A 27,816-nucleotide genomic window follows, 5' to 3' on the forward strand; every position below is an offset into this window, starting at 1 on the left:
ACGAGAACGAGAGAGACGTCATGACTGTTTATTGACGTGACAGACATGAAAATTATTTATCGTGATGTTGTTGTTGATGAAAAAAAATGGAAATATAAAACAGGTCAGATCCTAATTTTATTTTAATACTTTACGTTACAGAGGGTTTTAAAAAAAAATAATATTTAAAAATTTAAAATAAAAAAAAAATATATTTAGATTTAATTTTTTTTAAAATTTAAATAATTAATTTTTAAGGTTAATTATTTAAATTTAAAATTTAATTAAAAAATTTTAATTTTTTTTTAATTTTAAAAAAATTATTAAATATTAATTTAATTTTTTTTTTTTTAATTTTTAAAATTATTTTTAAAAGGTTTTCCTTTTATTTAATTTTTAAAATATTAATTTTTAATAATTTAATTTAATTAATTTTTTAAAATTTTTTTATTTAATAATTTTTTTTAAAAAAAATTAAATTAATTTTAATTTTAATTATTTTTTTTTTAATATTTTTTTAAAAAATAATTTTTTAAATTTGAATTTTATTTTTTAAATTGTACAAAAATTAAATAAAAAAATTTTCATATAAAATCATAAAGACTCTGTAAAAATATTTTTAAAAAAAATTATAAAGTATCGATGAATTTATTGAAAACTAGGACATAAACTCGACTTGTAAACAATTCTTGTAAATGAAATGGCGGCTTGTAACAATATTTGTTGACGTGAGAAAAAAAATACAAAACGGGAGAAAGTTGTTGTAATTACTTATCGAGGGCGATTCGATGGAAAATTGTCACATAAATTGAGTTGTTCTTGTCATGTCGAAAAGCATTTGATGGAAAATGTGTCTAAATGACATACCGGAGTTCATTCCAAGGCTTTGTTTGCTTACGAAGGACATCGCAACTCGTGTTACTGTTGAATGACACTCGAAGGATTCTTGGGTCAAAGGGGTTATCGACATTTGACCCGCGGAATTATGCTTTAATTTGAACTTTTAAATGATTAATTTCGAATGATGAAATGATTTTTTGGAATTAGACAGAATTTCATTTTGAATTTCGAAAAATAATCTCAAAATTTTTTAAAAAATTATCAGTTTCTTATCAAAATTAAATTTTTTAAATTAATTTTAGCTTTAATTAATTTTTTTTTTTAATTTAACGGAAATTATTTGAATTGACATTTAGAAAATTTTACTCATTTTTACGTTTGTAATTCAAAATAAAAATATTTCGATAATTTTTAATTTAAATCTAATAAAATTTATCATATTTTTTTCAAATTTTATGTTTTGAATTAGCAAAAAGTAATTTACAAATTTTTACAGTATATTTTTAAATTAACATTTTTCGAAATATATTTTTAAAAAAATACTTTTATCCAAGAATATAATTAATTTGATGAATTTTATTTGAACATGTACAAATTTAATGAATTTTACAAAATTTAATTATGTTGAATTAGCATAAAAGCGACTTTCAAATTTTTCAACTGTCATTTTTTAAATTGACATTTACGAATTTTTGAATTCAATAAGAATAAATTTCTACAAAAATCAACAAAACTTTAGTTTTTTTAATAAAATTTTTGAATAAAAATATATTTTCGAAGAAAAAAAATTTAAAATCTGCTTGAAAAAGTTCGTAGTTTGAAAATCAAACAATTTCTGTCATTTCATTAGCCTAAAAATATCAATCATCAACTTGTACTGTCCTTTTATCGCGCCGTTAATTGCAGTCCTCAAATGTAGTTATTAGGTGACATGCACGTTTTTGCTTGATTGCTTTTTTTTCGCAGCGATGTTCTCTTTTCCTTTATTTGCCCAACGCTACATTGTAACTTAATGTTGCAGTGTTTTTCCGAAGCGCAATCAGGTCAGTTTACTTTACGAAAGACTAATGGAAGGGAAAGTTGTTTGCTGTAAAAAAAAAACGATAATTCATTAAAAATTAACTGACTTTGAAATTTTTTTAATTTTTTTCTTTCAGAATGGGAAGTTTGGATTTTCTCGAAAGCATGACGCAAAGTTCAGGATCCACGGAGCCTTCAACGCCGGGTGACAATATCAACGTCGTGGTTCGCGTTCGTCCCTTGAGCGACAAAGAGATCCGTGAAGGCGACGAAATGGTGATTCAATTCCCCGGAAATGGACAATTATTGTGTGAAGCGCAAAATAATGGCTCAAAAAGTGCCCAATCGCCGAAACAATTTTCCTATAATGTGGTTTTTGAGCCGGGAGCGACGCAGGATGACATTGTACAGTATTCGGGGATCAAGAGACTCATCGAGATGGCAATTGAGGGATTTAGTTGTACGGCATTTTGTTACGGGCAAACTGGTTCGGGGAAGACTCATACGTTGACGGGACCTCCTGAATTGGTAAAAAATTAAAAAAAAAATTTTTAAATAATTTAAAAAAAAAATTTTTTTTTAGTTCATTGGAAAGCCAGATCTCAACCACGAATATCACGGTCTCGTTTTCCGCTCGTTCCTGTACTTGTTTCAACAGATAAAATCCCGAACCGACATGAATTTTGTTCTGCAAGCGTCGTTCCTTGAAATCTATAATGAAAAGGTGAGACACGTGCTGCTGCTGAAAATTTTATCGGCAAATTGCCGTTTTGCTATTTTATGAGTTGAGGAAATTAATTTGTGAATTAGTAATGCGTGTGAGAATTTATGAATTTCTATCAATCAATGGCAAGGTTAGAAACTCCCACGTTTGAAGTTAACGATTTACACGTAACAATTGACTTTTCAACTTGAAATGTAAATCATCATCCTTCGAATTGTGAACAGATGTCGACTTGGCATTTAAATTCTATTTAATTTTATTGAAAATTGTCGTGTGAGAATTTTTTTTTAATTTTTCAATGAACTTTTGACTTTGAAAATTTGTTTTTTTCGTGTTACAGGATTTTTTTTTATAAATTTTAATTAATTTTTAAATTAATAAAAAAAATCAATTAAAAAATTAATTAAAAAAAAAAATAAAAAATTAAATTAAAAGTTAAATTAAAATAATTAAAAATTAATTAAAATTAAAAATAAAATCAAATAAAAATTTAATTTAAAAAAAAAAAATTATTTAAAAAATTAATAAAAATAATTTTGAAAAATTATTAAATAATTAAATAAAATTTAAAATTATAAAAATTAATTTAATTAAAGTTAATAATAAAAAAAATAAATAAAAATAAAATAATAATAATTTTGACTTAAATTAGGGATATTAAAAAATTAAAATATTTTAAAAATATTTTTTTTTTAATTTTAAAAATATTTTTTTTAATAAAAAAAATTACGTAAAAATTTTAATCTTTGGACCATTTTGAAAAATTTATTTTATTTTGACATTTTTTAATAAAATTTTATATCAATTTAATTTCAATTAAAATTATTTAATTTATTTTTTAATGAAAAGTTTAAATATTTATTTAATTATTCAACATGAATCGACAAAAACGGTTATTTTTTGAATTGGCATTTAATTGACATTTATTTAAAAATTTATAAATTTAAAAAAATATGAAAATTCTCATTCTTAAGCTAATTTAATGGTTTTTAAAAAATAAAATCATAAAAAAAAGTTAAATTTCTTATTTTTTACTAAATTTAATATTTTTTTTTTAAATTTAATAAATTTTTTTTTAAATTAATTTTTTATTCTTTAAATTTTTTTTTGGGACAATTTGAGTCAAAATCTTGACTTTTGATAATTTTATTAATTTTTTTTAAATAATTTTACCTTTTTTCTCCTTCTCACAGGTAATCGATCTCCTAAATCCCGGCAGCGCTCGCAAACCATTAGCAGTTCGATGGAGCAAAAAATCGCGCGGCTTTTTCGTCGAAAACTTATTTACCGTTGACTGTGAAGAATTGGATGATTTATTGGCTGTTTTGGAAGAAGGTATGTAAGGTCGCCGCTTGAAATTGCTTTTAATTGACTTTGGATTCCCCGAAATCGAATCAAATTGCATGAAAAGTAAAATTATTGTTTGCATAAAAAATTAGAATTGCAACGTCATCCAATTTTTTTTTCATACATCACAACCGTTTATAATTTTTTTCAATCAATAAACGAAGAAAACGTGAAATTTCCAACTTTTTTGAAAACGAGGGAAAAGCAATTAAGAATTTTTTGATTGACTTGAAATTCGATACGAACCGATAAAAAAAAAAAGTAAAATAGGTCAAAATTTCCTTCAACTTTTCTTTGGTTGAACCTCATTTAATTTTTATTTATTTTTTTTTTTTGACCTTATTCTTCGTCATTTATCAATGTTAAAAGAAATTGACTTGCATTGCATGCAATTGATTCCGAGTCAATTCGAGTCGTGACTCTAATTAATTTTTTTTTCAATTTTTTTTTGTAGGAATGAGAAATCGATCAACGGGTTCGCATCAAATGAACGAACACTCGAGCAGGTCTCACACGATACTGACGGTGCACATAACGTCAGAGCAGCAGGCGGAAAATGGCGTTTACTTGTCGAAACAGGGAAAAATTAACTTTGTCGATTTGGCGGGAAGTGAAATGACGAAAAAGACTCACAGTGAGGGCAAAACTCTCGAAGAGGCGAACAATATTAACAAGAGTTTGATGGTTTTGGGTGAGATTTGTTGAAGTTGCGAATGGATTAAATTTTTATTTGTGATTTTTTTAATTTTTAAGGATATTGCATCGCTCAATTGAGTGACAACAAAAAGAAATCTGGGCATATTCCGTACCGAGATAGCAAATTGACAAAGTTGCTTGCTGATAGTTTGGCGGGAAATGGAGTTACTTTGATGGTTTGATAATTTTTTTTCTATAAAATTAAATTATTATTTTTTTTTGATTTTTTTAAAAATTGAGCAAAAAAAAATTTAAAAAAAAATTAATTAAAAAATTATTTTTCAAAGCAAAAAATTACAATTGTTAGTTTAAATAAAAAATTGATTTTTGTTTAATTTTATAGGAAAAATATTTATTTATTTTTTTTAAATTAAATTTTAATTAAAAGGAAAAAAAATAAAAATTAAAATTAAAGTTTATTAATTTAAATTATTAATTTATTTTTAATTAATTAATTTTTATTTTTTTATTTCTTATTTTTTCATAATTGATATTTTATTTAAAAAAAATTAAGAAATAAAAAAATAGTTGTTTAAAAATTAAATAATAATTTAAATTAAATTTAATAATTATGCTAAAAAAAAATTAAAATAAAAAAAATTTTTTAAAAAAAAAAAAATAAATTAATTTAAATTAAAAAAAAATAAAAAAAAAATTTTTCCTTTGATTTAAAAATTATTTTTTAATTTTTTAAAATTTTGTTTTATTTTTTATTAATAATTTTTAATTTAAGAAATTTTTAGCATAATTAATTAAATATTTTTTTATTTAATTTTTTATTTTTTTTTTAAAATTTTAATTATTTTTTTTTTAATTATTTTTTTTTAGATCGCTTGCATCTCTCCCGCTCGTTCAAATCTCTCCGAGACGATCAACACTCTCCGTTACGCTGCACGAGCCAAGAAAATCCGAACAAAGCCCGTTATCATGATGGATCCTCGTGAAGCCCTAATTCTCAGTCTCAAGCGTGAAGTCAACAATCTCACGATGGAAAACGAGCATCTCAAGAACGCCTTGCATCTTCATTCAGACCACGGCGAAATGATTCCCTTCACAAACATCAGCAGTGAACCTCCTCGTCCCATAACGCCCGCCCCGAAAGTCGACTTGGATCAACTTGCCGAGCTCGAAGGCACAAAACTCGCGGAATTGATAAAATTGTACATCAAAGAAAACGAAGCGCTTCGCACGGAAAATGCCGAATTATATTCGTCGCGTGAAATGGTGCTGCGCGATCAGGAAATTGTGTGCCGGGAAAATGAACGGCTGCTGAAGAAACTCGAGGATGTGAACTCGTAAGCATTTGTCCAATTGTGATGTTTTGTTTAGAGTCCGAGTGTAGTCAAAATTTTTCTTTGTATTCGATTTTAAAAACTTTTAGTGTTTGTGTTAGGTCACCCATCATTGAGTCAAAGGGTACGTTTAAGGATGAGCTTGAGCGGGAGGCACAACCGCCGGAAATGTGGCGAAATCCGATAAATGGAAGCACGGATAGCGTTGCTGATCAGTCAAAGTATCGAGTGAGTTGATTTTTTAATTTTTTTTTTATTTTTCGAAGTTTTCATAATTTTTTAAAGTTTTTACAATTTTTCTTATTTTTAATCTTTTTTTTTAAACTTTTCAAAATTTCATAAAAAATATTTCAAATTTTTTCATAAAAAAATATTTCATAATTTGTCATAAAAAAATTCATACCTAAATTATTTTAGAAATTTTTTTAAAATAATTTCTTTTAATTTTTTATGATTTTAAAAATTTTTCTTTATTTTCTCAATTTAATTTTTTTTCAATCTTTTTTAAATTTTTAAAATTTTTTATAATATTTTTTGATTATAATTTTTTAATTTAAATCTCAATTCTTATTTTTTTTTTAATTTTTATAATTTTTTAAAAATTAAGTTCTTTAAACTTTTTTTTACTTTTTTATAATTTTCCCCAATTTTTTATTAAATTTTCATAATTTATTACCTATTTCAATTTTTTAAAATTAAATTTTAAAATTTTTGGAAATTATTTTTTAATTTTTATGATTTTTTTAAAAAATTTTCCAATTTTTAAAATATTTTTTGATTTTTAATTATTGTTCTAAATTTTTTTATTAAAATTTATTAAAAATTCATTAAAACCGAAAAATTTAATTTTTTTCTTGTAGAGCACGGAACACTTATCAGGTCGTGTCTCAGCAAACGAATATCGCATCCCCGAAGATCTCCAAAAGGAACTCGATCGTCGACGCATCGGAGAAAGTATCAACCAGATTGCAAACACGATTCGTCGTCACAACTCCGATCATTCGATAACAGGTCCCAAGAGTCGCGGTTCAAGCGGAACAGTGAAGAAAATGTCTCCAAATAGCGCCGAACATCGAGCTGCAAGACGAACCGAGTGAGTTTTTCCCCCTTTTCGATGATGCCTTGTCTCATATTTTTACCATTTACGGGTTTCTCAGACCTTTAATGACCGAAAGTCGCCCGTCATCGACACTCGTTCGAGCAATTTCCGACGTTCGACCCGTCAGCGAGCGTCCCAAAACTCTTGTACGAGCAAAATCCGACGCCAATCAAAATTCCCTCTTGCGCTCCAAGCTCTTTGGCAGTAGTGTGTCGTTAATTGACGAACACGAAGATGCCATTGCGAAAGTGTAGGTTCATGCAAAAATTGAGTCAAAAGCTAAAGTTATACAAAATTTTATCAATTTATTTCATGCCCGGCACAGGGTTGACGAATTGGGTAAAAAAAATAAATAGATGAGAGCTTTAGAAAATTTTAATAGAAACACGCTAAAATGTGTTTTGTCTAATTTTTGATTGCGAAATTACGAGAAAATTTACAAATTTTTTTAAATTTTTTTTTTTAAAATACATTTTTAAAAATTTTAAAGTATTTTAAAAAATTTTTGAAATTAAAAAATATTTAAAAATTAAAAAAAAATCAAAAAAAAAAAAAAATTTTATTTTTTTCAAAAAAAAAATATTTAAAAAAATATTAAAATAAAAAAATTAAATTAAAAAAAAAAAATTAATAAAAAAAAATATTTAAAAAATTCCAAAATATAAAAAAATATACCTACCTGTATGATTTTTTTTATTATTTTGGAAGTCATTTTTTTGTTAAAATTTAATTTTTTTTTTATTATTAAAAAAAATTTAAATTAAAAAAAAAATTAATATTTTTTTTTTATTTTTAAATTTTTTTTTATTTTTTTAATATTTTTATTTTAATTTTTTTAAAATATTTTTTTAATATTTTTTAAATTTTTTTTTAATATTTAAAAAATTGCTTAAAAATTAATTTAATTTAATAATTTTTTTTTAATAAAAATTAATTTTAATTTAATTTATTCAAAAATTAAATTAAAAAAAAAATGTGAAAAAATTGTAAATTTTCTCATAAAATTCGCAATTAAAAAAAATCTTAGAAGAGTGTCACAAATTTACGATATTTTTTAGAATCTAGAAGAGCTTCATGCACTTGTGTTTTGGACATTTTTCAAAATTTTTCGCCTTCACCTTGCTTCAAAAAAATAAAAAATTGGTTGCCCATAATATTTTCGATTCCGTTTTAGACGAGATTTCGGTCTTAGATGACTTTTTTAGGGGAATTTTTTCTTAATTTTATTTAAAATTAATTAAATTTTTGTCTTTTTTCTTTCAGTACTACCCGATAAACGCCTCGGACTCGAGCACCAACTATTTTCGGACGAGCTTTAAAGATTATATTTTATCACAAAAAAAATTGTAAATAATTTTAAAGGAATAAAAAATATTATGAGCAATACAAAAATTCGTGTTTTGTGTCATTTTTTTATATTAAATGTTCATTTTCCTACAAGATACGTCAATACAAGCAATTTTTTTCATCTTCGTGATAAATACAAATTTTTTCCCTTAAAATCTAATTTTTTTTTGTGTGAAAATTGTTCATCTCTCGAATTTTTTTTAACGATCTGTTTTGCTGTCGTCATTGAGATTTGCCGTTTTTCCGTCGCACGCCACAATTTTTACTTTGTCGACTTTTGCGAATTCGTGCACCTAAAAAAAATGCAGAAAAATTGTGAAAATTTCGTTCCATATGGAAAATTAGGTCAGAAAGTACCTCTCGGAATTCGACGTCTTTCAGCATTAAAGTCCAAACGTTATCACAGAATCGGTAGGTGTGCAGTTTGCCCGCTTTGAAGGTGACGCGTGACTTGACTTTGTTGCTGAGCGCCGAATTGATGCTCTTGTCGAACTGCACGAGAACCTTCAGTGCCAACTGTGGAGTGATTTGTCCATATTGGATGAGTTCGTCGAGCGTTTCTTGCAGCGTATTGCCGAGCGTGGTGTTCCGGTACAATTGATACGACATTTTTCGTGTGGTTTGTTACGACGGGCGACGATTAGCCCGAAATTTTCGTGATTTTTTAAGGCTTTTAGCTTTGATTTTTCGTGAATTTGGTTTGATTTTGATGCGCTTCTCTGGTTTCTCGCGAAGAAATGAGCTGTACGTGACTCGTATGGCGTCGTGCAGTGTGTAGTGTTGTGGTTTTTCAGCATGAGGAGTACGGAAATGCGTGACAGATTTGTAGAGATGTCAAAAGCGGATACTCGAAGTTTCGAGAAATGAATACTCGTTTTGAAATTTGAGTATTTGGTTCAAAATTTTAGAATTTTTTCTAATTTTTTTGATTATTATTATTTTTATTAAAGCAAAAACTATAAATTTTTATCAAGAATTGTTAAAATATGATCAATTAATATTTTAACATTATAATTGAATATTCATTTTAAAAAAATTAAGAAATTTGTATACTTGTATCTTTAAAAAAAAATCTAAGAGCATCAATTTCGAACACTTCAAAAAATATTGCAACACGCAAAAAAATTTGACGTGATATCAGAATATATTTTATTAGCTCAAAAAATATTTTCTCAAATTTTGTGTTATTTACTGTTGATGATTTTTTTTTATGAAGAATCTTTCGAAAAAGTAAATTGATGAAAAAATCATGCAAAATCAAAAAATGATGGATGTCAGAATTGAACACATTAAAACTTAAATTAATGCTGAGGGTCTGAAATCCAGAATTTGGATTCTGAACTGATACATTAAAAATTTGGAAGAAATATTTTGAAAATTTAATTTTTGTATGATCTTAGACATCTTTGTATGAACAAAACCACAAAGTTTTTGAATTTTTATGTTTTTTGCATATATAAAAATTTCTATAAAATGATTTTCAATAATTTCAAAGGAAAGTTCATTTCATAAATATCTCGATTTCATAAATATCGTAAAAGAAAAATACAAAATATGGGTTCATAGAATTTCTTTGTTTTTGCATCATAAACAGCAAGAATAATTTGTATTTTGATACATAAACTTCAGAAATTTTTGCTAAAATGTGACTTAAAATATCGAACATAAATTTCGAAGATTTAAAAAAAAATGAAATTTTAACAAAATTTTTCAAAAAATTTGTTGAAAAAAATATTTTAAAACTTTCTAAAATCAATTTTAGAATTTTTAAAATTTAATTTTAAAAAAATCAAAAATTTATAAAAATCAAAATTTTAAAAATATTTTCTAAAAATTTGCAGAAAAATATAAAATTTAAAAAAATTAAAAAAAAAATTATATAAAAACTTCAAAGCTCAAAATGAAAGAAAATACTTCTAAATATTCATTTAAATTAATATTGTAGAGGTAAAATGTTTGAAAAAAATTTTACTAAAAAAATTGAATATAAATTTCGAGAATTTGAAAAAATTTTAAACACATTTTATAATTTTTAAAAATTTTTCAAAAAATCAAAAAATTAATTTCAAAAACGCAAAAAAAATTTAAATAAAATTAAATTTCAAAAATTTTATCTTTTTTAAATTAATTTTTAAATCATTTTTTTTTTATCAAATTCTAAAAAATCAAAAATTTAGAAAAAAAATAATTCAAAATGAAATCTGTTACTCAACTTAATAAAAAAAGAAATCACTTTTGACATCGCTACTCGTGAGGCGTAAGACCGAGTTTGTAATCCGCCATTTATGTGTGCAAGCCGCTGCTGTTATTCGCATTAATAAATATAATAAATTTTTCGAGTAAATTCCCGATAAATTGCCCGTAATTGTGCGAATCCGCAAGCTATTCACTGTAGTTTTTGCGTGCTAGATGTCTTTGAAACGCTCAAGCGAGGACCAGCCACCAAACAAGAAGCCGAGAAGTAAGAGATTTTTTGCAAACATGTCTTGTTCTGTGTCGGTGTTGCGGTGTTGCTCGGATGCATGGCCAACTTCACTCGAGAAACTGTTGATTCGACATTAGCTTCGAGCGAATTTGCATCTCCCGAACATGCCGCTGCGTTTTTGACTTTGGGCAATGCGAATTTCATCATATTACGAGAGTTTTCTCGATTTCTCGGAGCTGTGATGAAATTCGGATGCACCCTATTGTCGTTTCATTCCGAATTTGTGTTTCGATTTGCGTCGCGAGACGACAGAAAGTGATAAATTTGGTCGCTGGAACGGATCGGAATCACTTTTTGTCGTTTCGTTGCCGCAATTTCGATCCAAACTCTTTCTTCTTTCAGTAATGGCGAACAATGGAGAAAATAATACCACACAAGAAATCGATGAGAGCCTTTATTCGCGGCAGTTGTACGTGTTGGGGCACGATGCGATGCGTCGCATGGCAGCGAGCGACGTCCTGATTTCCGGATTGGGCGGTTTGGGCGTCGAAATTGCGAAAAATGTCATTTTGGGTGGCGTTAGATCAGTGACATTGCATGATTCAGCGCTTTGCAGTCTCGCCGATTTGTCGTCGCAGTTCTACTTGAGTCCCGAGAAAATCGGGCAAAATCGCGCGGAGGCGTGCTGCCAGCAACTTTCGGAACTCAACAATTATGTGCCTACGCGTTCCTACACGGGCGACTTGACGGAGGACTTTTTGCGAAAATTCCGTGTTGTCGTCCTGACTTCGACGTCGGCCACGGAGCAAAAGCGCATCGCCGAAATCACACACAAACACAACATCGCCCTCATCACGGCCGACACGAAGGGCTTGTTTGCCCAAATTTTCTGCGATTTCGGCACAGATTTCACCATCATCGATACCACAGGCGCTAATCCCCTCTCCGCCATGGTAGCGAGCATCACGAAAGATGCGGACGGCGTCGTTACGTGTCTCGACGAGAATCGCCATGGCTTCGAAGACGGCGATTATGTGACTTTTTGCGAAATTGACGGCATGACGGAGCTCAATGGATGCGAACCACGCAAAATTAAGGTTCACGGCCCGTATACCTTCAGCATTGGCGATACTTCGACCTTCAGTACTTACATTCGCGGCGGTATCGTGACACAAGTGAAAATGCCCAAAACAGTTTCCTTCAAGTCGTTGCAAGAAGCGGAAAATTCCCCGACTTTTGTTGACTTTGATTTCGGCAAATTTGATCATCCGGCGCAAATTCAACTCGCTTTTACGGCTTTTCATCGCTTTGTCGAGCGCCATGGACGAGCTCCGCGTCAATGGAATGCCGAAGATGCCCAACTTTTCCTGGATGTGTGCAAGGAACGTGCCGCAGAATTGGATAATCTCGAACTTAAGGAGAGCTTGCTTACAGTTTTTTCAAAGGTGAGTCATAAAAATTATTTTTAGGCTGTTACAAAAAGTGAAAATGTTTTCGATTTTCCTTCGGAATAATTTATTTTGAGAAATTTTTAGAAGAAAAAATGTAAATTTTAAATTTAAAACGTAAAAAAAATGTTCATTTTAAGAAAAAAAATTAATTTAGATGTCGAATTGAAATTTTTCGATCTCGACATGAAATTTTGAGGACTCGAATTGAGATTTTTAAGTCGTGAAAATGAATTTTTGAATCTTAAATTGAACAATTTATTCTTGAAATAATATTTTCAACTCGTAAAATGAACTTTTCAATCCTAAAAAAAAATTCAGATCTCGAATTGAAATTTTTCGATCTCGAAATAAAATTTTTAAGACTTGAAGTGAAATTTTTAAGGCAAAAAATGAAAATTTTTTGCTTGAAATTATAATTTTACTTCGCAAAATTAACTTTTTAAGACTCGAAAAAAAATTTTAGAACTCAAAATAAAATTTTTCGATCTCGAAATGAAATTTAAAAAGTCGTGAAAATGAACAATTTATGCTTCAAATTATAATTTTACGAAATGACTCAAAAAAAAATTTTTAGATCTCGAATTCGAATCGACTTTTTTATATTTTGAAATGATTTTTAGTTCTACAAATGAACAATTTAACTTATAAAATTAATTTAAAATCGTAAAAAAAAATTTCGTTCTCGACAAAAAAATTTTCTTTTTTTGAAATTAACTTTTTACATCTCGAAAAAAAAATTTTTTTTTTTTGAAATTAATTATTTTATCTCAAAATAAAAATTTCTGTTCTCAAAATGAACTTCAAATTAAAAAAAAAATTTAATCCAGGAAATAATTTTTTCGATCTCGACAAAATTTTTTTTTCTCAAAATTTGATTTTTTTTATCTCGAAATTAATTTTTTTTTGGTCTTTAAATAAATTTTTCTATCTTGAATTAAAAACTTTAGTTCTCAAAGTAAAAATTTTTGTTATTAAAATAAACTTTTGACCCCTAAAATAATTTTTTTAGCTCTTAAAATGAATATTTCGATCTCGACAAAAATTTTTTTATTCTCGAAATGATGAATTTTGTCTTTGAAATGAACTTTTGATTCTAAAAATGATTTTTTTTTCAAAAAAACAAATAAAAAATGATAAATTTTAAAGAAAATTTTATTTTTTAACCGAAATCGAAAACATTTTCTCTTATTTCATCCGCCTAATCTTTTAATTCTCCAATAATCGCATTAAAAACTTTTATTTTTAGATTTGCGTTGGAGATTTGTCACCCATGAATGCCGCTATCGGCGGTATCGCAGCGCAAGAAGTAATGAAAGCCTGTTCCGGCAAATTCACGCCCATCCAACAATATTTCTGCTTCGACGCTATCGAATGTTTGCCCGCAGAGGATCCCGCTGAAGCTGATTGTCAACCTCTCGGATCGCGTTACGATGCCCAAATTGCCGTTTTTGGCAAAAAATTCCAAGAGAAACTCGGCTCGTTGAAATATTTCGTTGTTGGTGCGGGCGCCATTGGTTGCGAATTGCTGAAAAATTTCGCAATGATGGGCGTCGGATCGAACGGAGGCACAATTTTTGTCACCGATATGGATCTCATCGAAAAATCCAACTTGAATCGTCAATTTTTGTTCCGGCCGCATGACGTGCAGAAACCGAAGAGTAAATGCGCTGCGGATGCGATCAAACGCATGAATCCCGATGTGAATGTCGTGGCGCACGAAAATCGCGTGGGATTGGAGACGGAAAAAGTTTACAATGACGACTTTTTTGGGAATTTGGATGGCGTCGCAAATGCTTTGGATAACGTTGATGCGCGAATTTACATGGATCGTCGTTGTATTTTTTACCGCAAGCCCCTTTTGGAGTCCGGCACGTTGGGCACTATGGGAAATATTCAAGTTGTTGTCCCCAATTTGACGGAATCGTATTCGTCGTCGCAAGATCCGCCCGAGAAAAGCATCCCGATTTGTACTTTGAAGAATTTCCCGAATGCCATCGAGCATTGTTTGCAATGGGCTCGCGACATGTTTGAGGGAATTTTCAAACAATCGGCGGAAAATGCGGCGCAATATATCACGGATCCGACTTTCATTGAGCGAACTCTCAGTTTGCCGGGCGTTCAGCCGTTGGAAGTGATGGAAAGTGTTCGTGCCGCGATAATCGATGACCGTCCAAAATCGTATGAGGATTGCGTAAAATGGGCTCGTTTGCATTTCCAGGAGCAATATTACAATCAAATTGCGCAGTTGCTCTTCAATTTCCCGAAGGATCAAACCACGTCGACGGGACAACTCTTTTGGTCGGGACCCAAACGATGCCCGGATCCCGTTCAGTTTGACGTCAATGATCCCTTGCATTTGGACTACGTTTATGCGGCGGCAAATCTCAAGGCTGAAGTTTACGGAATCCCTCAAGTGCGCGATCGTGCAAAGACTGCTGAAATTGTGAGCAAAGTTGAGGTAAGAATTTATTTTTTTTTTTGAATTTTTTCAAAAAATTTCTTGAAATTGATCAAAAATCATACAAAAGTGCTTTGGATGCCTTTCTGATGGTTCTGAAGCTTAAAAATTGAAAAATAAAAATTTCGTTAAAATTACGTAAAAAATACGTATTTTTCATCTTGAGAGCCCATTTGATAATTTCTAGGCTTGAAATTGATCAAAAGTCATACAAAAGTGCTTTGGATGCCTTTCTGATGGTTCTCAAGCTTGAAAATTGAAAAATAAAAATTACGTAAAAAATACGTAATTTTCATCTTGAGAGCCCATTTGATAATTTTTAGGCTTGAAATTGATCAAAAATCATACAAAAGTGCTTTGGATGCCTTTCTGATGGTTCTCAAGCTTGAAAATTGAAAAATAAAAATTACGTAAAAAATACGTAATTTTCATCTTGAGAGCCCATTTGATAATTTTTAGGCTTGAAATTGATCAAAAATCATACAAAAGTGCTTTGGATGCCTTTCTGATGGTTCTTAAGCTTGAAAATTGAAAAATAAAAATTACGTAAAAATTTTTTAGTAATTTTTTTCTCATAATTTTTTTTTTCTTCATAGGTTCCTCCTTTCGTACCGAAATCCGGCGTTCGCATTGCAGTAACAGACGCTGCTTTAGCTGCGGAGCAAAACAACGGCGACGGCTTCGATTCGCAACGCGTGACTGAACTCCGAGATCAATTAGCGGCTTTGGGACGTCCCGATTTCACCATCACTCCGTTGGAGTTCGAGAAAGATGACGACAACAACTTACACATGGACTTTATTGTGGCTTGTTCTAACTTGCGTGCGACAAATTACAAGATTCCTCCCGCAGATCGTCATCGTTCCAAATTGATTGCCGGCAAAATTATGCCCGCAATTGCGACAACGACATCTTTAGTTGCCGGTTGTGTTGGCTTGGAATTGTATAAATTGGCTCAAGGGTAATTTTTTGAAATTTTTTTAAAAAGGAAAAAAAATTAAAAAAAATATTTTTTCACAGATTCACATCGCTCGATCGTTTCAAAAACGGTTTCATCAATTTGGCATTGCCCTTCGTTACCTTCTCCGAGCCAATTGCCGCCGCCAAGAATAAATATTACGACAAAGAGTGGACTTTGTGGGATCGCTTCGAGGTGAAAGGCGAAATGACGCTCGCCCAATTTCTCGAGTACTTCAAGAAGGAACACAAATTGGAGATTACGATGTTGTCGCAGGGCGTTTGCATGCTGTACTCGTTCTTCATGCAAAAATCGAAGCGCGAGGAGCGCATGAACTGCCTGATGTCGGAAGTCGTGAAGAAAGTGTCGAAGAAAAAGGTCGAGCCGCATTTGCGTTCGCTCGTCTTCGAAATTTGCTGCAACGACGAGGAAGGAGAAGATGTCGAAGTCCCCTACGTACGTTACACCCTCCCATAAATCCGCAAAGAAATGAGGAAAAACTTGATTTGATTGCGATTTTGTGTCTAAGATTAATTAATTAAATATTATTTTTTTTTTCGATTGATTTTTTTTTCACGCTGATCTTTGATTTTTTTAACTAATGAAAAATTATTTGTATTTATTATTAATTAAAACGCCTGTCACCGAAGAATTTCTTTTTTTTTTTAAATATTTTTTGTATCTTAAAAGTAGAGAAAAGGAATCAAATTTATCAGGAAAAATTCAATTCCATGCTAAAGTAGTGAACTAAAAAAAAAATTTAAACTTAAAAAAAATGAATAATCAGATTTTTTCTTTCAATATCATATTTATAGCATATATGCGCAAGAAGCATTAAATATATTTAAAAAACGAAAATAAAAAGGATTGATAGAAAAATGGCAAAAATGTGAAAATTTTGAATCCTAAGTACTTTGTAAAAGAGAACGTAAAAGTGATGATGGTCAATAAAGATTCAGTGAATAATGGCAAAATTGCATTTTTTTTATTTCTTCAAAAATCAAGGAGATTTTGATGGAAATCATCTTTAGAATGAATATTTATTCAATTTTAGCTTTGAAATCCATCAAAAGTTTGTTAGATCTTGACTTGAAAAATTTCATGACCGAAAAAAAAATTTTTTTATTTCTTCAAAAATCAAGGAGATTTTGATGGAAATCATCTTTAGAATGAATATTTATTCAATTTTAGCTTTGAAATCCATCAAAAGTTTGTTAGATCTTGACTTGAAAAATTTCATGACCGAAAAATTTTTTTTTTCTGAAAACGGTCAAGGAAAAAAAAAATTTTTTATTTCTTCAAAAGTCAAGGAGATTTTGATGGAAATCATCTTTAGAATGAATATTTATTCAATTTTAGCTTTGAAATCCATCAAAAGTTTGTTAGATCTTGACTTGAAAAATTTCATGACCGAAAAATTTTTTTTTTCTGAAAACGGTCAAGGAAAAAAAAAATTTTTTATTTCTTCAAAAGTCAAGGAGATTTTGATGGAAATCATCTTTGGAATGAATATTTATTCAATTTTAGCTTTGAAATCCATCAAAAGTTTGTTAGATCTTGACTTGAAAAATTTCATGACCGAAAATTTTTTTTTTCTGAAAACGGTCAAGGAAAAAAAAATTTTTTATTTCTTCAAAAATCAAGGAGATTTTGATGGAAATCATCTTTAGAATGAATATTTATTCAATTTTAGCTTTGAAATCCATCAAAAGTTTGTTAGATCTTGACTTGAAAAATTTCATGACCGAAAAATTTTTTTTTTCTGAAAACGGTCAAGGAAAAAAAAATTTTTTTATTTCTTCAAAAGTCAAGGAGATTTTGATGGAAATCATCTTTAGAATGAATATTTATTTAATTTTAGCTTTGAAATCCATCAAAAGTTTGTTAGATCTTGACTTGAAAAATTTCATGACCGAAAAATTTTTTTTTTCTGAAAACGGTCAAGGAAAAAAAAAATTTTTTATTTCTTCAAAAGTCAAGGAGATTTTGATGGAAATCATCTTTGGAATGAATATTTATTCAATTTTAGCTTTGAAATCCATCAAAAGTTTGTTAGATCTTGACTTGAAAAATTTCATGACCGAAAATTTTTTTTTTTTCTGAAAACGGTCAAGGAAAAAAAAATTTTTTATTTCTTCAAAAATCAAGGAGATTTTGATGGAAATCATCTTTAGAATGAATATTTATTCAATTTTAGCTTTGAAATCCATCAAAAGTTTGTTAGATCTTGACTTGAAAAATTTCATGACCGAAAATTTTTTTTTTTTTCTGAAAACGGTCAAGGAAAAAAAAAATTTTTATTTCTTCAAAAGTCAAGGAGATTTTGATGGAAATCATCTTTAGAATGAATATTTATTTAATTTTAGCTTTGAAATCCATCAAAAGTTTATTAGATCTTGACTTGAAAAATTTCATGACCGAAAAAAAAAAATTTTTTATTTCTTTAAAAATCAAGGAGATTTTGATGGAAATCATCTTTAGAATGAATATTTATTTAATTTTAGCTTTGAAATCCATCAAAAGTTTGTTAGATCTTGACTTGAAAAATTTCATGATTTTTTTTTTCCGAAAAAAAATTTTTTATTTCTTCAAAAATCAAGGAGATTTTGATGGAAATCATCTTTAGAATGAATATTTATTCAATTTTAGCTTTGAAATCCATCAAAAGTTTGTTAGATCTTGACTTGAAAAATTTCATGACCGAAAAATTTTTTTTTTCTGAAAACGGTCAAGTAAAAAATTTTTTTTTTCTGAAAACGGTCTTTGAAAAAAAAAAAAATTTTTTTTATTTCTTCAAAAATCAAGGAGATTTTGATGGAAATCATCTTTAAAATGAATATTTATTCAATTTTAGCTTTGAAATCCATCAAAAGTTTGTTAGATCTTGACTTGAAAAATTTCTTGATGAAAAAAAATTTTTTTTTTTGAAAACGGTCAAAAAAAAAAAAAAAATTTCTTCAAAAGTCAAGGAGATTTTGATGGAAATCATTTTTTATTTATTTAATTTTATTTAATCCATCAAAAGTTTTTAGCTTGAAAATCCATCAAAAGTTTGTTAGATATTGACTTGAAAAATTTCATGACCAAAAAAAAATTTTTTATTTCTTCAAAAATCAAGGAGATTTTGATGGAAATCATCTTTAGAATGAATATTTATTCAATTTTAGCTTTGAAATCCATCAAAAGTTTGTTAGATCTTGACTTGAAAAATTTCATGACCGAAAATTTTTTTTTTTCTGAAAACGGTCAAGGAAAAAAAAATTTTTTATTTCTTCAAAAATCAAGGAGATTTTGATGGAAATCATCTTTAGAATGAATATTTATTCAATTTTAGCTTTGAAATCCATCAAAAGTTTGTTAGATCTTGACTTGAAAAATTTCATGACCGAAAAATTTTTTTTTTCTGAAAACGGTCAAGGAAAAAAAAATTTTTTATTTCTTCAAAAGTCAAGGAGATTTTGATGGAAATCATCTTTGGAATGAATATTTATTTAATTTTAGCTTTGAAATCCATCAAAAGTTTGTTAGATCTTGACTTGAAAAATTTCATGACCGAAAATTTTTTTTTTATTTCTTCAAAAATCAAGGAGATTTTGATGGAAATCATCTTTAAAATGAATATTTATTCAATTTTAGCTTTGAAATCCATCAAAAGTTTGTTAGATCTTGACTTGAAAAATTTCATGACCGAAAAATTTTTTTTTTCTGAAAACGGTCAAGGAAAAAAAAAATTTTTTTATTTCTTCAAAAGTCAAGGAGATTTTGATGGAAATCATCTTTAGAATGAATATTTATTTAATTTTAGCTTTGAAATCCATCAAAAGTTGGTTGAAACTTGACTTGAAAAATATCTTGATGAAAATCAATGATTAAAAATTAAACAGAAATTGTTTTAATTTAATAAAATTTTTTAATTCATTAATTTTAATTAATTAATTTTTATTTTAATTAATTTAGTTTTCTATTATTTTTCAAATTTTCAATCGAAAATTATTTTTTTTTGTTTTATGTTTAAATTAAATTAACAAAAAATTAATAAAAAAATTAAAACAAAAAAAAAATTGTTTGATTTTTATTAAAAAAAAAAAATAAAAAAAATACAAAAAAAAAATTATTCAAATATTTTTTTAGTTTTAATTTAAATTAATAAAAATTTAATTAATTTAATTTAATAAAAATAAAAAATTTTAATTATTTCAATTTTTTTTTAATTTTTAATCTGAAATTATTTTTGAAAAAAAAATCAAAAAATATAAAAATAAAAAACATATTTTTTTTTCCAATGTCGAAACAATTTTATTTTCGCAATATTGATACAATTATCTTGAATTTGTTTCCTAAACTGGAATTTCGCTTCACACACTGGATTTTTTCGATACATTTTAATTTTTGTGGCTATTTTTTATCTTCTGCACTTTTTTTTTTAATTGAATGTAAAAACCATTTCCAAATGATTAATTATTTTTTTTTAATTAATTAAATATCGAATCGCCTTAACTCCGTTTGTTGGCAGCTCCGGAATACGAGTACATTGGTTGAAAAGCTTCATTATCGTCGCCAGATTCCTCGGACCCATCACTCTCGAACGTGTTGTCAGGGATGTCGTACAACCGAATCATCGGCTTGTTCGGATCTTTCATGATGAGATATTTGCCGTCTTTCTGCTTCATCAAAATATCGCAAACGCACCGCAGGATACCCCAAGCGTTATCCATACTCAAGTTAATTTGCGTCGCAAATTCGTTCGGTTTGAATTGTTGCGTGCCCAAAATGACGTGACGCGAGCTGTCCTTAACATGTGCACGCGAAACGTAACCGAATTTAATTTGATCCGAGCCGGCAAGTAACGCTTGAACTGTCCATTTTGCCAATTTGCATGCGTTATTACGGAGTTCGTTCGCTAAAACGGCACCACGTTGTGTATCGAGCTTTTGACGCCATTCCACGCCATTGGCAGCTTTCGAGTCCCATTCGTTCAACGCCTTGATCGTGATAAATTGCGTGTCGCCCGTCGGGGATTGCATAACGGCATCATGTTCGCTACGTGCAACGAGAACAATGCCCGAACCGAGGTCCCATTTGCGATAACGATACGCGACGGAGGCAACTTCGCCTTCCTCGTCTTCGGTAATGAAGGGATTGGGGTTGTCGAATTTGTATTTGGGCTCTTTTTCGCCACTTTTGAGGACTTGCTGGCTGAAATTGTGGTTAATGAAGGTAGCTTCGATCGCCAAATTACGTGGCGAGTTCAAAGAATTTGCATCGTCAGCTGGAGGCTCTTGGGACGTCTCATTCACGGTCAACAAATCGAATTCTGTGTTATCGCGCTTGTCCATGAAGAGTTTATCGCCGATTTTCTCGATGACAATGTCCCAGGAGTAGTTGGAGCGCGTGCAGCACATAATTGTCGCCAAAATCGCGTCTGTGGCGTAAACATTTCCCACAGTTTTCGACAATTTTCGGATAATTGGGTCGTCCGTCGTTGTCACAGTATGGAAAATACGATCGACACCCTTCAGCGGCTTCTCATTTTTCACGTTGACGCGATCATAGACCTTGTCATAGTACTCCAGGACGCCGCAACACATGATATCTTCGGGTTCCTTGACATTCGGCAACGACAACTTTGCCAAACGCGGAAAATCCATCTCCTCGATCGTCGACCAATCCGGGCGAACTGCTACCGAGGCATCACGAATCTTTGGCGGCGGACCTCGCATGCCCCATTTACGCGTATTTCCGCGTCTTTGATCGCGTTTCTGCGTCGTTTTGCCGCCCAACGTCGTCATGCCGCTCGGAGTCATTTTCGCATTGCGCCCTCCGCGATTCCGCAAACCGCCACGGAAGCGACCTCGTTGATGCGGCGGCTTCTGGATGCGAGCCGTATCTACCAGATGGAACGTTGACTCGTCCTCGTCGTGATAATAGGCGTATTGACTGCCAGCACCGAAAGCCGACGCATATTTGTCTGTAAAAAAAAAAAAAAATTAATTGTACACGTAGCAAAATTTTAGGTTATAACAACTTCAAAAATCCGGAAAAAATTGAACTTACTCATGAACTTTTTGTCCTGCGTCGCTGTTCCAGTCCAATCGCTGATCTTGCCAAGACGATCGCTCTTGCTGAACGGTTGGTAGATGAAATCTTCTTGGATTTCTTGCGATGGGCCCCATCCTTCTTCGTTGTACTGCAATTCCGGGGCGTTAAATGGAGCAAATTCTCCATTTTTAGCGAGTTCTTCAGTCATTGCGCGTTGATTTCACGGAGCGATGTGTCAGATTTGTCGCTTTCGATACTTTTTCAATTGGAAAGTTGAGAAAATACTTCAATATTGATGAAATTAGCAAAACCAAAAGCGTGGATTTGCTAAAATATGAAAGGCAGATGTTCGTTGAAGTGAATTTTTGTGTAAATGTCATTCTTGTGACGTTTCTCGAGTTAGCCAATCAGAAATAAGCAAATATTAGAGTTTGTAAATTCATGGGGGTTTTTGAAATTTGGTTCTCGAGATACGGGAAAAAATTTGAAAAAATGTTCAAATTTGGAATTTTTTTTAAAATTTTTTTTTTTTTAATTTAAGCCTTTTTTTAATATTTCTTTTGGCAAAAATAAATAAATAAAAATTCTTTTGGCACTAAAAAAAATTATAACTTAAAAAAAAATTTTTTAATTGTTGAAAATATATTTTCATGAAATTTGAGATAATGTGAACAAGAAATCTTTAATTTGAATTTTTTGTGCATATTTTGAGAGATTTCAGAGAACAACTGAACATAAATTTTTCTTAAACTCAAAAAAAAAAAAAAAATCTTCCTGAGAATTTCTCAAAAATCGAAAATGGAAATTATTTTTCATAAATACAATTAAAAGTACCTTGAATTAGCAAAGCAAATTCGAATTGTAGTATATGTTTGTTACATAAAAGAAATTATTAAAAAATGTAAATGTTTACACAATTTGAATACTAAAAATTACAAAAAAGACAATTCTAATTTTTTTACGTTTTTCAAAATGATGTTAAAAAGGAGCCTTAGCGAAAAAAATTTTATGTCAAAAATTAATTCAAAAAGATTTTATGGAACATATACTACAATTTAAATAATTAAAAAAAAAAGTCAAAATCCTCTTATTATGAGGGCTCATAATTTTTCAAAATTATAGATCAAAAATTTCATGTTGAGACAATTTAAAAAAATTACTTCAAAATTAAAAAAAAATCACGGCTTTTGATGTTAGAAAAATGTTTTGGAAAATTTTGCGTTTTCGATGTACAGGAGCCATTTAAAGATGTTAGCGAAAAAAAATTTAAGACAAAATCCTTTTATTATGAGGGCTCACATACCGATTTTTCAAAATTAAGCTAGATCAAAAATGAAGGTTTTTTTAGAAACAACTTTTGTTTTGGACGTTAATTCTAATTTTTCCAAATTTTTCAAAAAATAGACTGTTTCAAAATGCAATAATTTAGAAACAAAAAAAACATAAACAAAAAAAAAAATTTTTTATTTTTTTTTAAATTTTAAAATAAAAAAAAAAAAACTCATTCAAAAAAAAAAAATTCTTTGAATAAATATATAAAAAAAAGAAAATTTTGAAAAAAAAAAATTTTTTCGAAAAAATTCTCGGCTATTAAGGATTTTTTTGCCCAAAAAATGAATTTTTCCCAAAAATTTTTTTGTTCGGGAAATTTTATGCCTTTTCGAATTCAAAAACTCTCGTTTAGCAACCGCCTTTGATTCTGACAATTTTTCGACGTTTTCTCGATAGGGTATCACAAAATGGGCCTTTTTTATGCACCAAAAACAAAGTAGTATATGGAACATATACTACAAAAATATATAAAAAAAAGTCTCAAATAAAATTAAATATTTCATGAGACAATTTAAAAAAATTACTTCAAAATTAAAAAAAGAATCTAAAAAAATGTTAAAAACTATCTTGAGATTTTTATCTTAAATAATGAAAATAAAAATCTATTTTTCGCTCATAAACAATATCTCGGGAAATTATTTCATTCTTACAATAAAAATTATTTTTTTAATTTATGTTTCTTAAATATTTAAAATAAATTTTTATTGAAACAAAACTCATCAAAAAAGAAAAGACTTAATTGATTTTTAATTTTTTTTTAAATAAAATTCATTTTTTCTTCAAAAACGAATATTTAGAAAATATATCACGAATTTGAAAATTTAAAAATAAAAAAAATTGATTAAAAAAAATTAAAAAAAAAATTAATCAAAAATTTTTGTTTTTTTCCCGTAACTTTAAATAACTTTTTATGAAAAATGAAATATTCATTCAAAAATATTTTTTCTTGTGAAATTTTTGAGAAAAAAAAATTGCTCAAAAACGAATTCTCGGAATATCCGAATTGAAATTGCAAACTCTACAAAATAAATTTTTAATTCACTCAACGAACAATCCACTCAAGGAGCAACACAAAAAAAGGACGAGACAGCCAGGAATTATGGCTAAAAACAACTGCAGAGTCCTGTTGGGCTACGAAGACGACTTGATAACGGAAAAGCAAAAGCACTTTATCGATTTCACGACAAACAAAGTAGGAGGCAAACCGGTAAAGAGCACATTTTTCTCATGAGATGAATCGATTTTTCCTAAATTTTATTATCCATGTACCTTTGTAGGATTGGCCTAATTCTGAAATTTTCGTACCTCCATGCCCATTGTGCGCTGCAGGACGTCGCTTAATCATCCAATTGTACGTCCCGTTGGAAAATTCATCGTTTCATCGCACAATTTACTTGTTCAGTTGCCTAAATCCGCCGTGCTCGAATCAGAGTCAGGGTTGGTTGTGCATCCGAACGCAAGTTTTGGAGAAGAATTACGAAAAGGAATCGACAAAAGTGAAAAGTTCGGCGAAACAAGCGAAGGTAGCGGAGAAAATTGAATGGTGTACGGGCGCTGATGATTGGGGAGATGCTGCCGAAGACGATTTTTCGATAGATACGAACACAAATTCCAACGAGGAGAACGGCAATGTGATCGAAACGGTGCAAAAATGTGATAATCGGATGTCAGATGAGGACGATGAAAGTAATTCTTTCGGCTCAGACCCCATCCCGGGGTTCAATAATCTCGGAATTGACGATCGCAATGCCAATAATGGAGCAAATGCCATTGCCGGAGCGTATGCCATCGAAAAACAAGTTCCTTCCCCGAATCGCCCGACGGCAGAAATCGAAGGAGCTGAATCTGAGGTAATTTTAATCGATGCTCCGCCCGCTCCTCAAAAGGAAATCATCTCATTACTCAAAAATGCGACAGTTTTCAACGCAATTCCGCAAGATCAGGCTCTCAAAAGTTTCTTCATTGCCGACGACGAGGAGCAACAATGTTCGAAAGTTGCCGCTGCGATGTCCGAACACGTTCGCGAACTGATGGTAGAGTACGAAATGCGCGACGACTCAATTCGAACGAGTCCCGATGACCCGAATGCGGGCGCTGCGTGCAACAATATGGATGAGCATGGCGAGCAATACGAAAGGGGCGTTCCGTGTCACGGCGATTTGATGTATCATCACTTTTTGACGCGAATTCAAGAAAATCCCGGACAAATTTTGCGATATTCGAGGGAGGCGGCGCCTTTGTTGATTGCGCCGTTGAAGGAAAACGTTCAAAAGTGCCAGAATTGCGGCGGCGACGTCATCTGTGAGTTACAAGTGCTTCCAACGCTCATCCCGAAGCTGCAATTTGAGAATGGCGAAGCTGCTCCGATCGATTTTGGGAATGTTTTGGTCTATACGTGCTTGAAAAGTTGTTGGGATACGCCAGATCGCATGCGATTGGAAAGTGTTATTGTGCAGCAAGAGGAGATGCCGGAAATGCAACATTAAATTTTAGCGCAGAAAAAGAGAAAATGCATTTAAATCATTAAAAAAGCCATTTAGCAAGGTTGAAACTGGAGTCAATTGATAGCTGTTGTAGAAATTAATGTCTGTTGAGGTGAATTAATTTAATTATTTTTTTTTTACTTTTTGTCATTGGATTTTTTTTAATTTGTTCAAAAAAGTCAATTATTTTGTAATTGAAAAAAAAAATTACAAAAATTATTTTTTCAAAATTTTATTAAACATTTTTTGAAAAAAAAAAAATTTTTTTAAAATATTTTTATTTATTATTTTTTTTTATTTATTTTGTCACTATATTAATAATTGAAACAGTTTTTCCTTTATATTTAAAGCTTCAAAATCTAATTTGCTCATGACTTTTGTGAAAGTTTCGCCTAAAAATTTAAAAATAAAAAAAAAATATTAAAAAAAATATTTTAAAAAAATATTAAAAAAAATATTTTAAAAAATATTAAAAAAAAATATTTTAAAAAAATATAAAAAAAAATATTTAAAAAAAAAAAACCATTAATTTTAATATAATCTATCGAAATTACTTTGACATACTATAGAGTTTTGCAAATAGCTCTTCTCAATTAAATTAGATTTTTTTAAGAATAAAATTTTAATTATTTTAAATTAAATAAAAAAATAAAATAATTGTTTTTTAATTAATTTTTTGTTTTATTTTATTTTTTTTTAATTTTTCAAAATTAATTTTAATTTTTTAATAAATTTTTTAAAAATTTTTAATAATTTTTTAATAGATTTTATTTTATTTTTTTTAAATATTTAAAAAAAAATAAATAAATTTATTTTCTTAAAAAAAATAATTAAAAATTTAATTCGATTCAAAATAGATAATTGTTAAATAAAATAATATTTTTATGTTTTTTTCTGTTAAAAAATATTAAAATTTAATTTTATAAAATAATTAATTTAATTGAAAAAATAAAATTTTCTTAAGAAATAAAAAAAAAATAATTAAAATAATTTTTATAAATTAATTAATAAATAATTTAATTTTTTTTTGTTCGACAAAAAGTAAAAAAAAAATAATTAAATTAATTCGCCAAATTTTAATAAATTTTGTGAGCTCAAGCACGCATGAAATATTTAAAAAAAGAAGAAAATGAAAAAAAATCAATAGATTAAAATATTGATAAATGTATATCGTGATAAAAAATATTATATTTATAAATTAAATACTTAACATTAGTAACTCACCAAGTAGCGACTTTTTATCACATCATCATCGTTCGTACACCAAAGAAATAAATTATTCCAATAAATAATCGACTAATAGCAGCACTCACATTAAATATTCAAAAATAATCATCAAAAAAAAAAAAATATTTTATAGATTTTCGGTCATTTTTCGATATAAATTTGATAGAAGTGTAAGGAACGAATGAAAAATTTTACAGGAAAAGAGAGAGAATGGAAGATGTTTTTAAGAGAGTTTTATCGATATAAATGTTAAATTAGTTTGTAGAACAAAGCAACTCAAGTCCCCAAAGTTACCAATGAACTTTTTTAAAGAAAAGTTTTAATTTTTCAGTATCAATCCAACACGGTTTCATGTGTAAAATTTGTATTTTTGAACATATTTTGGGTATAATTTATCAAAAAATCCAAATTTTTGTGTCATTTTTAACATAACTTAATATTTTTAGAATAAAAAAAATATTTAAAAAATAATTAAATAACAATAGAAAAAAACGCAAAATAGGAAAAAAATCTATCCTTAGTTGAGCCACATGTTAAAATGTTATATATTTGAATAAACTTAAATAATAAAGAATAAAGTTTAAATTAAAAAATAAATAAAAATTGAAGTTTTCTTTTTAAAGATTTTGTTGAAAATTAAAAATTTAATTTACAAATTATATACATTCAAAATTTAATTTTTAATTGTTTTTTTTAAATATTTTTCAAAATAATTCAAATTTTCAAAAATTAATAAAAATTTAATAATTTAAATTTAATTTTAATTCAATTACTTTAAAAAATAATTTAATTTAATAAATTATATTTTACTTAAATTAATAAATTTTTAAAAGGTAAATAAATTTTATTTTTTATCAATTCTTTTAAATTTTTTTTTATTTTGGATGAAAATTTTTATATAATTTATTTGAATTATTTGAATAAAATTTATTCATAAATTTAAAAATAAGATTTAATAATTAATTCAAAAATAATTTTGAAATTTTAATTTGAATTAAATTAAATTTAATTTAAGAAAATTAAAAAAATAAAATTAAATTTATTTAGGTATATGAATTTAAATATTATTTTTTATTTAAATTTTAAAAAAATTAAATTT

General features: G+C 28.4%; 7 protein-coding genes across 11 annotated transcripts in view; 3 read left to right on the forward strand and 4 right to left on the reverse strand.

Moving 5' to 3' along the window:
* LOC134836707 (enoyl-[acyl-carrier-protein] reductase, mitochondrial-like) overlaps nt 1–27,816 on the reverse strand; it is a 226,824-nt gene that overhangs the window by 108,790 nt on the left and 90,218 nt on the right. The gene's annotated exons all lie outside the window — the stretch shown is intronic.
* LOC134836702 (protein suppressor of hairy wing-like) overlaps nt 1–27,816 on the reverse strand; it is an 89,946-nt gene that overhangs the window by 16,174 nt on the left and 45,956 nt on the right. The gene's annotated exons all lie outside the window — the stretch shown is intronic.
* Nucleotides 1,978–8,359, forward strand: LOC134836834 (kinesin-like protein KIF12). The gene is made up of 9 exons (XM_063852074.1): nt 1,978–2,367; nt 2,423–2,563; nt 3,757–3,898; nt 4,365–4,601; nt 4,664–4,782; nt 5,435–5,901; nt 5,988–6,126; nt 6,759–6,991; nt 8,261–8,359. Exons 1-9 carry the CDS (start codon nt 1,978–1,980, stop codon nt 8,271–8,273), a joined length of 1,881 nt encoding a protein of 626 aa, XP_063708144.1. The 3' UTR covers nt 8,274–8,359.
* Nucleotides 8,374–9,080, reverse strand: LOC134836835 (transcription initiation factor IIA subunit 2). Its single transcript, XM_063852075.1, has 2 exons — nt 8,702–9,080; nt 8,374–8,637 (listed from the first exon to the last, which is right to left on the reverse strand). Exons 1-2 carry the CDS (start codon nt 8,951–8,953, stop codon nt 8,545–8,547), a joined length of 345 nt encoding a protein of 114 aa, XP_063708145.1. The 5' UTR covers nt 8,954–9,080; the 3' UTR covers nt 8,374–8,544.
* LOC134827761 (ubiquitin-like modifier-activating enzyme 1) lies at nt 10,624–16,604 on the forward strand. The gene is made up of 5 exons (XM_063840560.1): nt 10,624–10,805; nt 11,172–12,214; nt 13,467–14,678; nt 15,275–15,639; nt 15,699–16,604. Exons 1-5 carry the CDS (start codon nt 10,754–10,756, stop codon nt 16,111–16,113), a joined length of 3,087 nt encoding a protein of 1,028 aa, XP_063696630.1. The 5' UTR covers nt 10,624–10,753; the 3' UTR covers nt 16,114–16,604.
* On the reverse strand, nt 20,033–22,021 carry LOC134832577 (eukaryotic translation initiation factor 3 subunit D). The gene is made up of 2 exons (XM_063846645.1): nt 21,691–22,021; nt 20,033–21,604 (listed from the first exon to the last, which is right to left on the reverse strand). The coding sequence occupies exons 1-2, from the start codon at nt 21,881–21,883 to the stop codon at nt 20,130–20,132; spliced, it is 1,668 nt and encodes a 555-aa protein (XP_063702715.1). The 5' UTR covers nt 21,884–22,021; the 3' UTR covers nt 20,033–20,129.
* On the forward strand, nt 24,063–27,097 carry LOC134834222 (programmed cell death protein 2-like). Of its 5 annotated transcripts, none has more exons than XR_010162155.1 (3): nt 24,063–24,214; nt 24,285–25,602; nt 26,584–27,097. XR_010162155.1 is itself a non-coding variant. In XM_063848810.1 (2 exons), exons 1-2 carry the CDS (start codon nt 24,107–24,109, stop codon nt 25,491–25,493), a joined length of 1,317 nt encoding a protein of 438 aa, XP_063704880.1. In that variant the 5' UTR covers nt 24,063–24,106; the 3' UTR covers nt 25,494–25,690. The 5 variants fall into 5 exon arrangements, 1 of the variants encoding a protein (XP_063704880.1); XR_010162156.1 differs by having other exon boundaries at nt 26,590–27,097; XR_010162157.1 differs by having other exon boundaries at nt 24,285–25,592; nt 26,590–27,097.

The sequence above is a fragment of the Culicoides brevitarsis genome, chromosome 1, assembly GCF_036172545.1.
Source record: "Culicoides brevitarsis isolate CSIRO-B50_1 chromosome 1, AGI_CSIRO_Cbre_v1, whole genome shotgun sequence".
Taxonomy (NCBI): domain Eukaryota; kingdom Metazoa; phylum Arthropoda; class Insecta; order Diptera; family Ceratopogonidae; genus Culicoides; species Culicoides brevitarsis.

Excerpts from the sequence above, each read along its gene's own strand:
- LOC134836834 (XM_063852074.1), top strand. The coding sequence starts at position 1,978 with ATGGGAAGTTTGGATTTTCTCGAAAGCATGACGCAAAGTTCAGGATCC. Across the intron at positions 2,564-3,756 it reads TTGAAATCTATAATGAAAAG|GTAATCGATCTCCTAAATCC; the intron begins GTGAGACACGTG and ends TCCTTCTCACAG. Across the intron at positions 4,602-4,663 it reads CAAGAGTTTGATGGTTTTGG|GATATTGCATCGCTCAATTG; the intron begins GTGAGATTTGTT and ends TTAATTTTTAAG.
- LOC134836835 (XM_063852075.1), bottom strand. The coding sequence starts at position 8,953 with ATGTCGTATCAATTGTACCGGAACACCACGCTCGGCAATACGCTGCAA. Across the intron at positions 8,638-8,701 it reads AAGACGTCGAATTCCGAGAG|GTGCACGAATTCGCAAAAGT; the intron begins GTACTTTCTGAC and ends CATTTTTTTTAG.
- LOC134827761 (XM_063840560.1), top strand. The coding sequence starts at position 10,754 with ATGTCTTTGAAACGCTCAAGCGAGGACCAGCCACCAAACAAGAAGCCG. Across the intron at positions 10,806-11,171 it reads ACCAAACAAGAAGCCGAGAA|TAATGGCGAACAATGGAGAA; the intron begins GTAAGAGATTTT and ends TTCTTCTTTCAG. Across the intron at positions 14,679-15,274 it reads AAATTGTGAGCAAAGTTGAG|GTTCCTCCTTTCGTACCGAA; the intron begins GTAAGAATTTAT and ends TTTTCTTCATAG.
- LOC134832577 (XM_063846645.1), bottom strand. The coding sequence starts at position 21,883 with ATGACTGAAGAACTCGCTAAAAATGGAGAATTTGCTCCATTTAACGCC. Across the intron at positions 21,605-21,690 it reads GCAGGACAAAAAGTTCATGA|ACAAATATGCGTCGGCTTTC; the intron begins GTAAGTTCAATT and ends TTTTTTTTACAG.
- LOC134834222 (XM_063848810.1), top strand. The coding sequence starts at position 24,107 with ATGGCTAAAAACAACTGCAGAGTCCTGTTGGGCTACGAAGACGACTTG. Across the intron at positions 24,215-24,284 it reads ACAAAGTAGGAGGCAAACCG|GATTGGCCTAATTCTGAAAT; the intron begins GTAAAGAGCACA and ends GTACCTTTGTAG.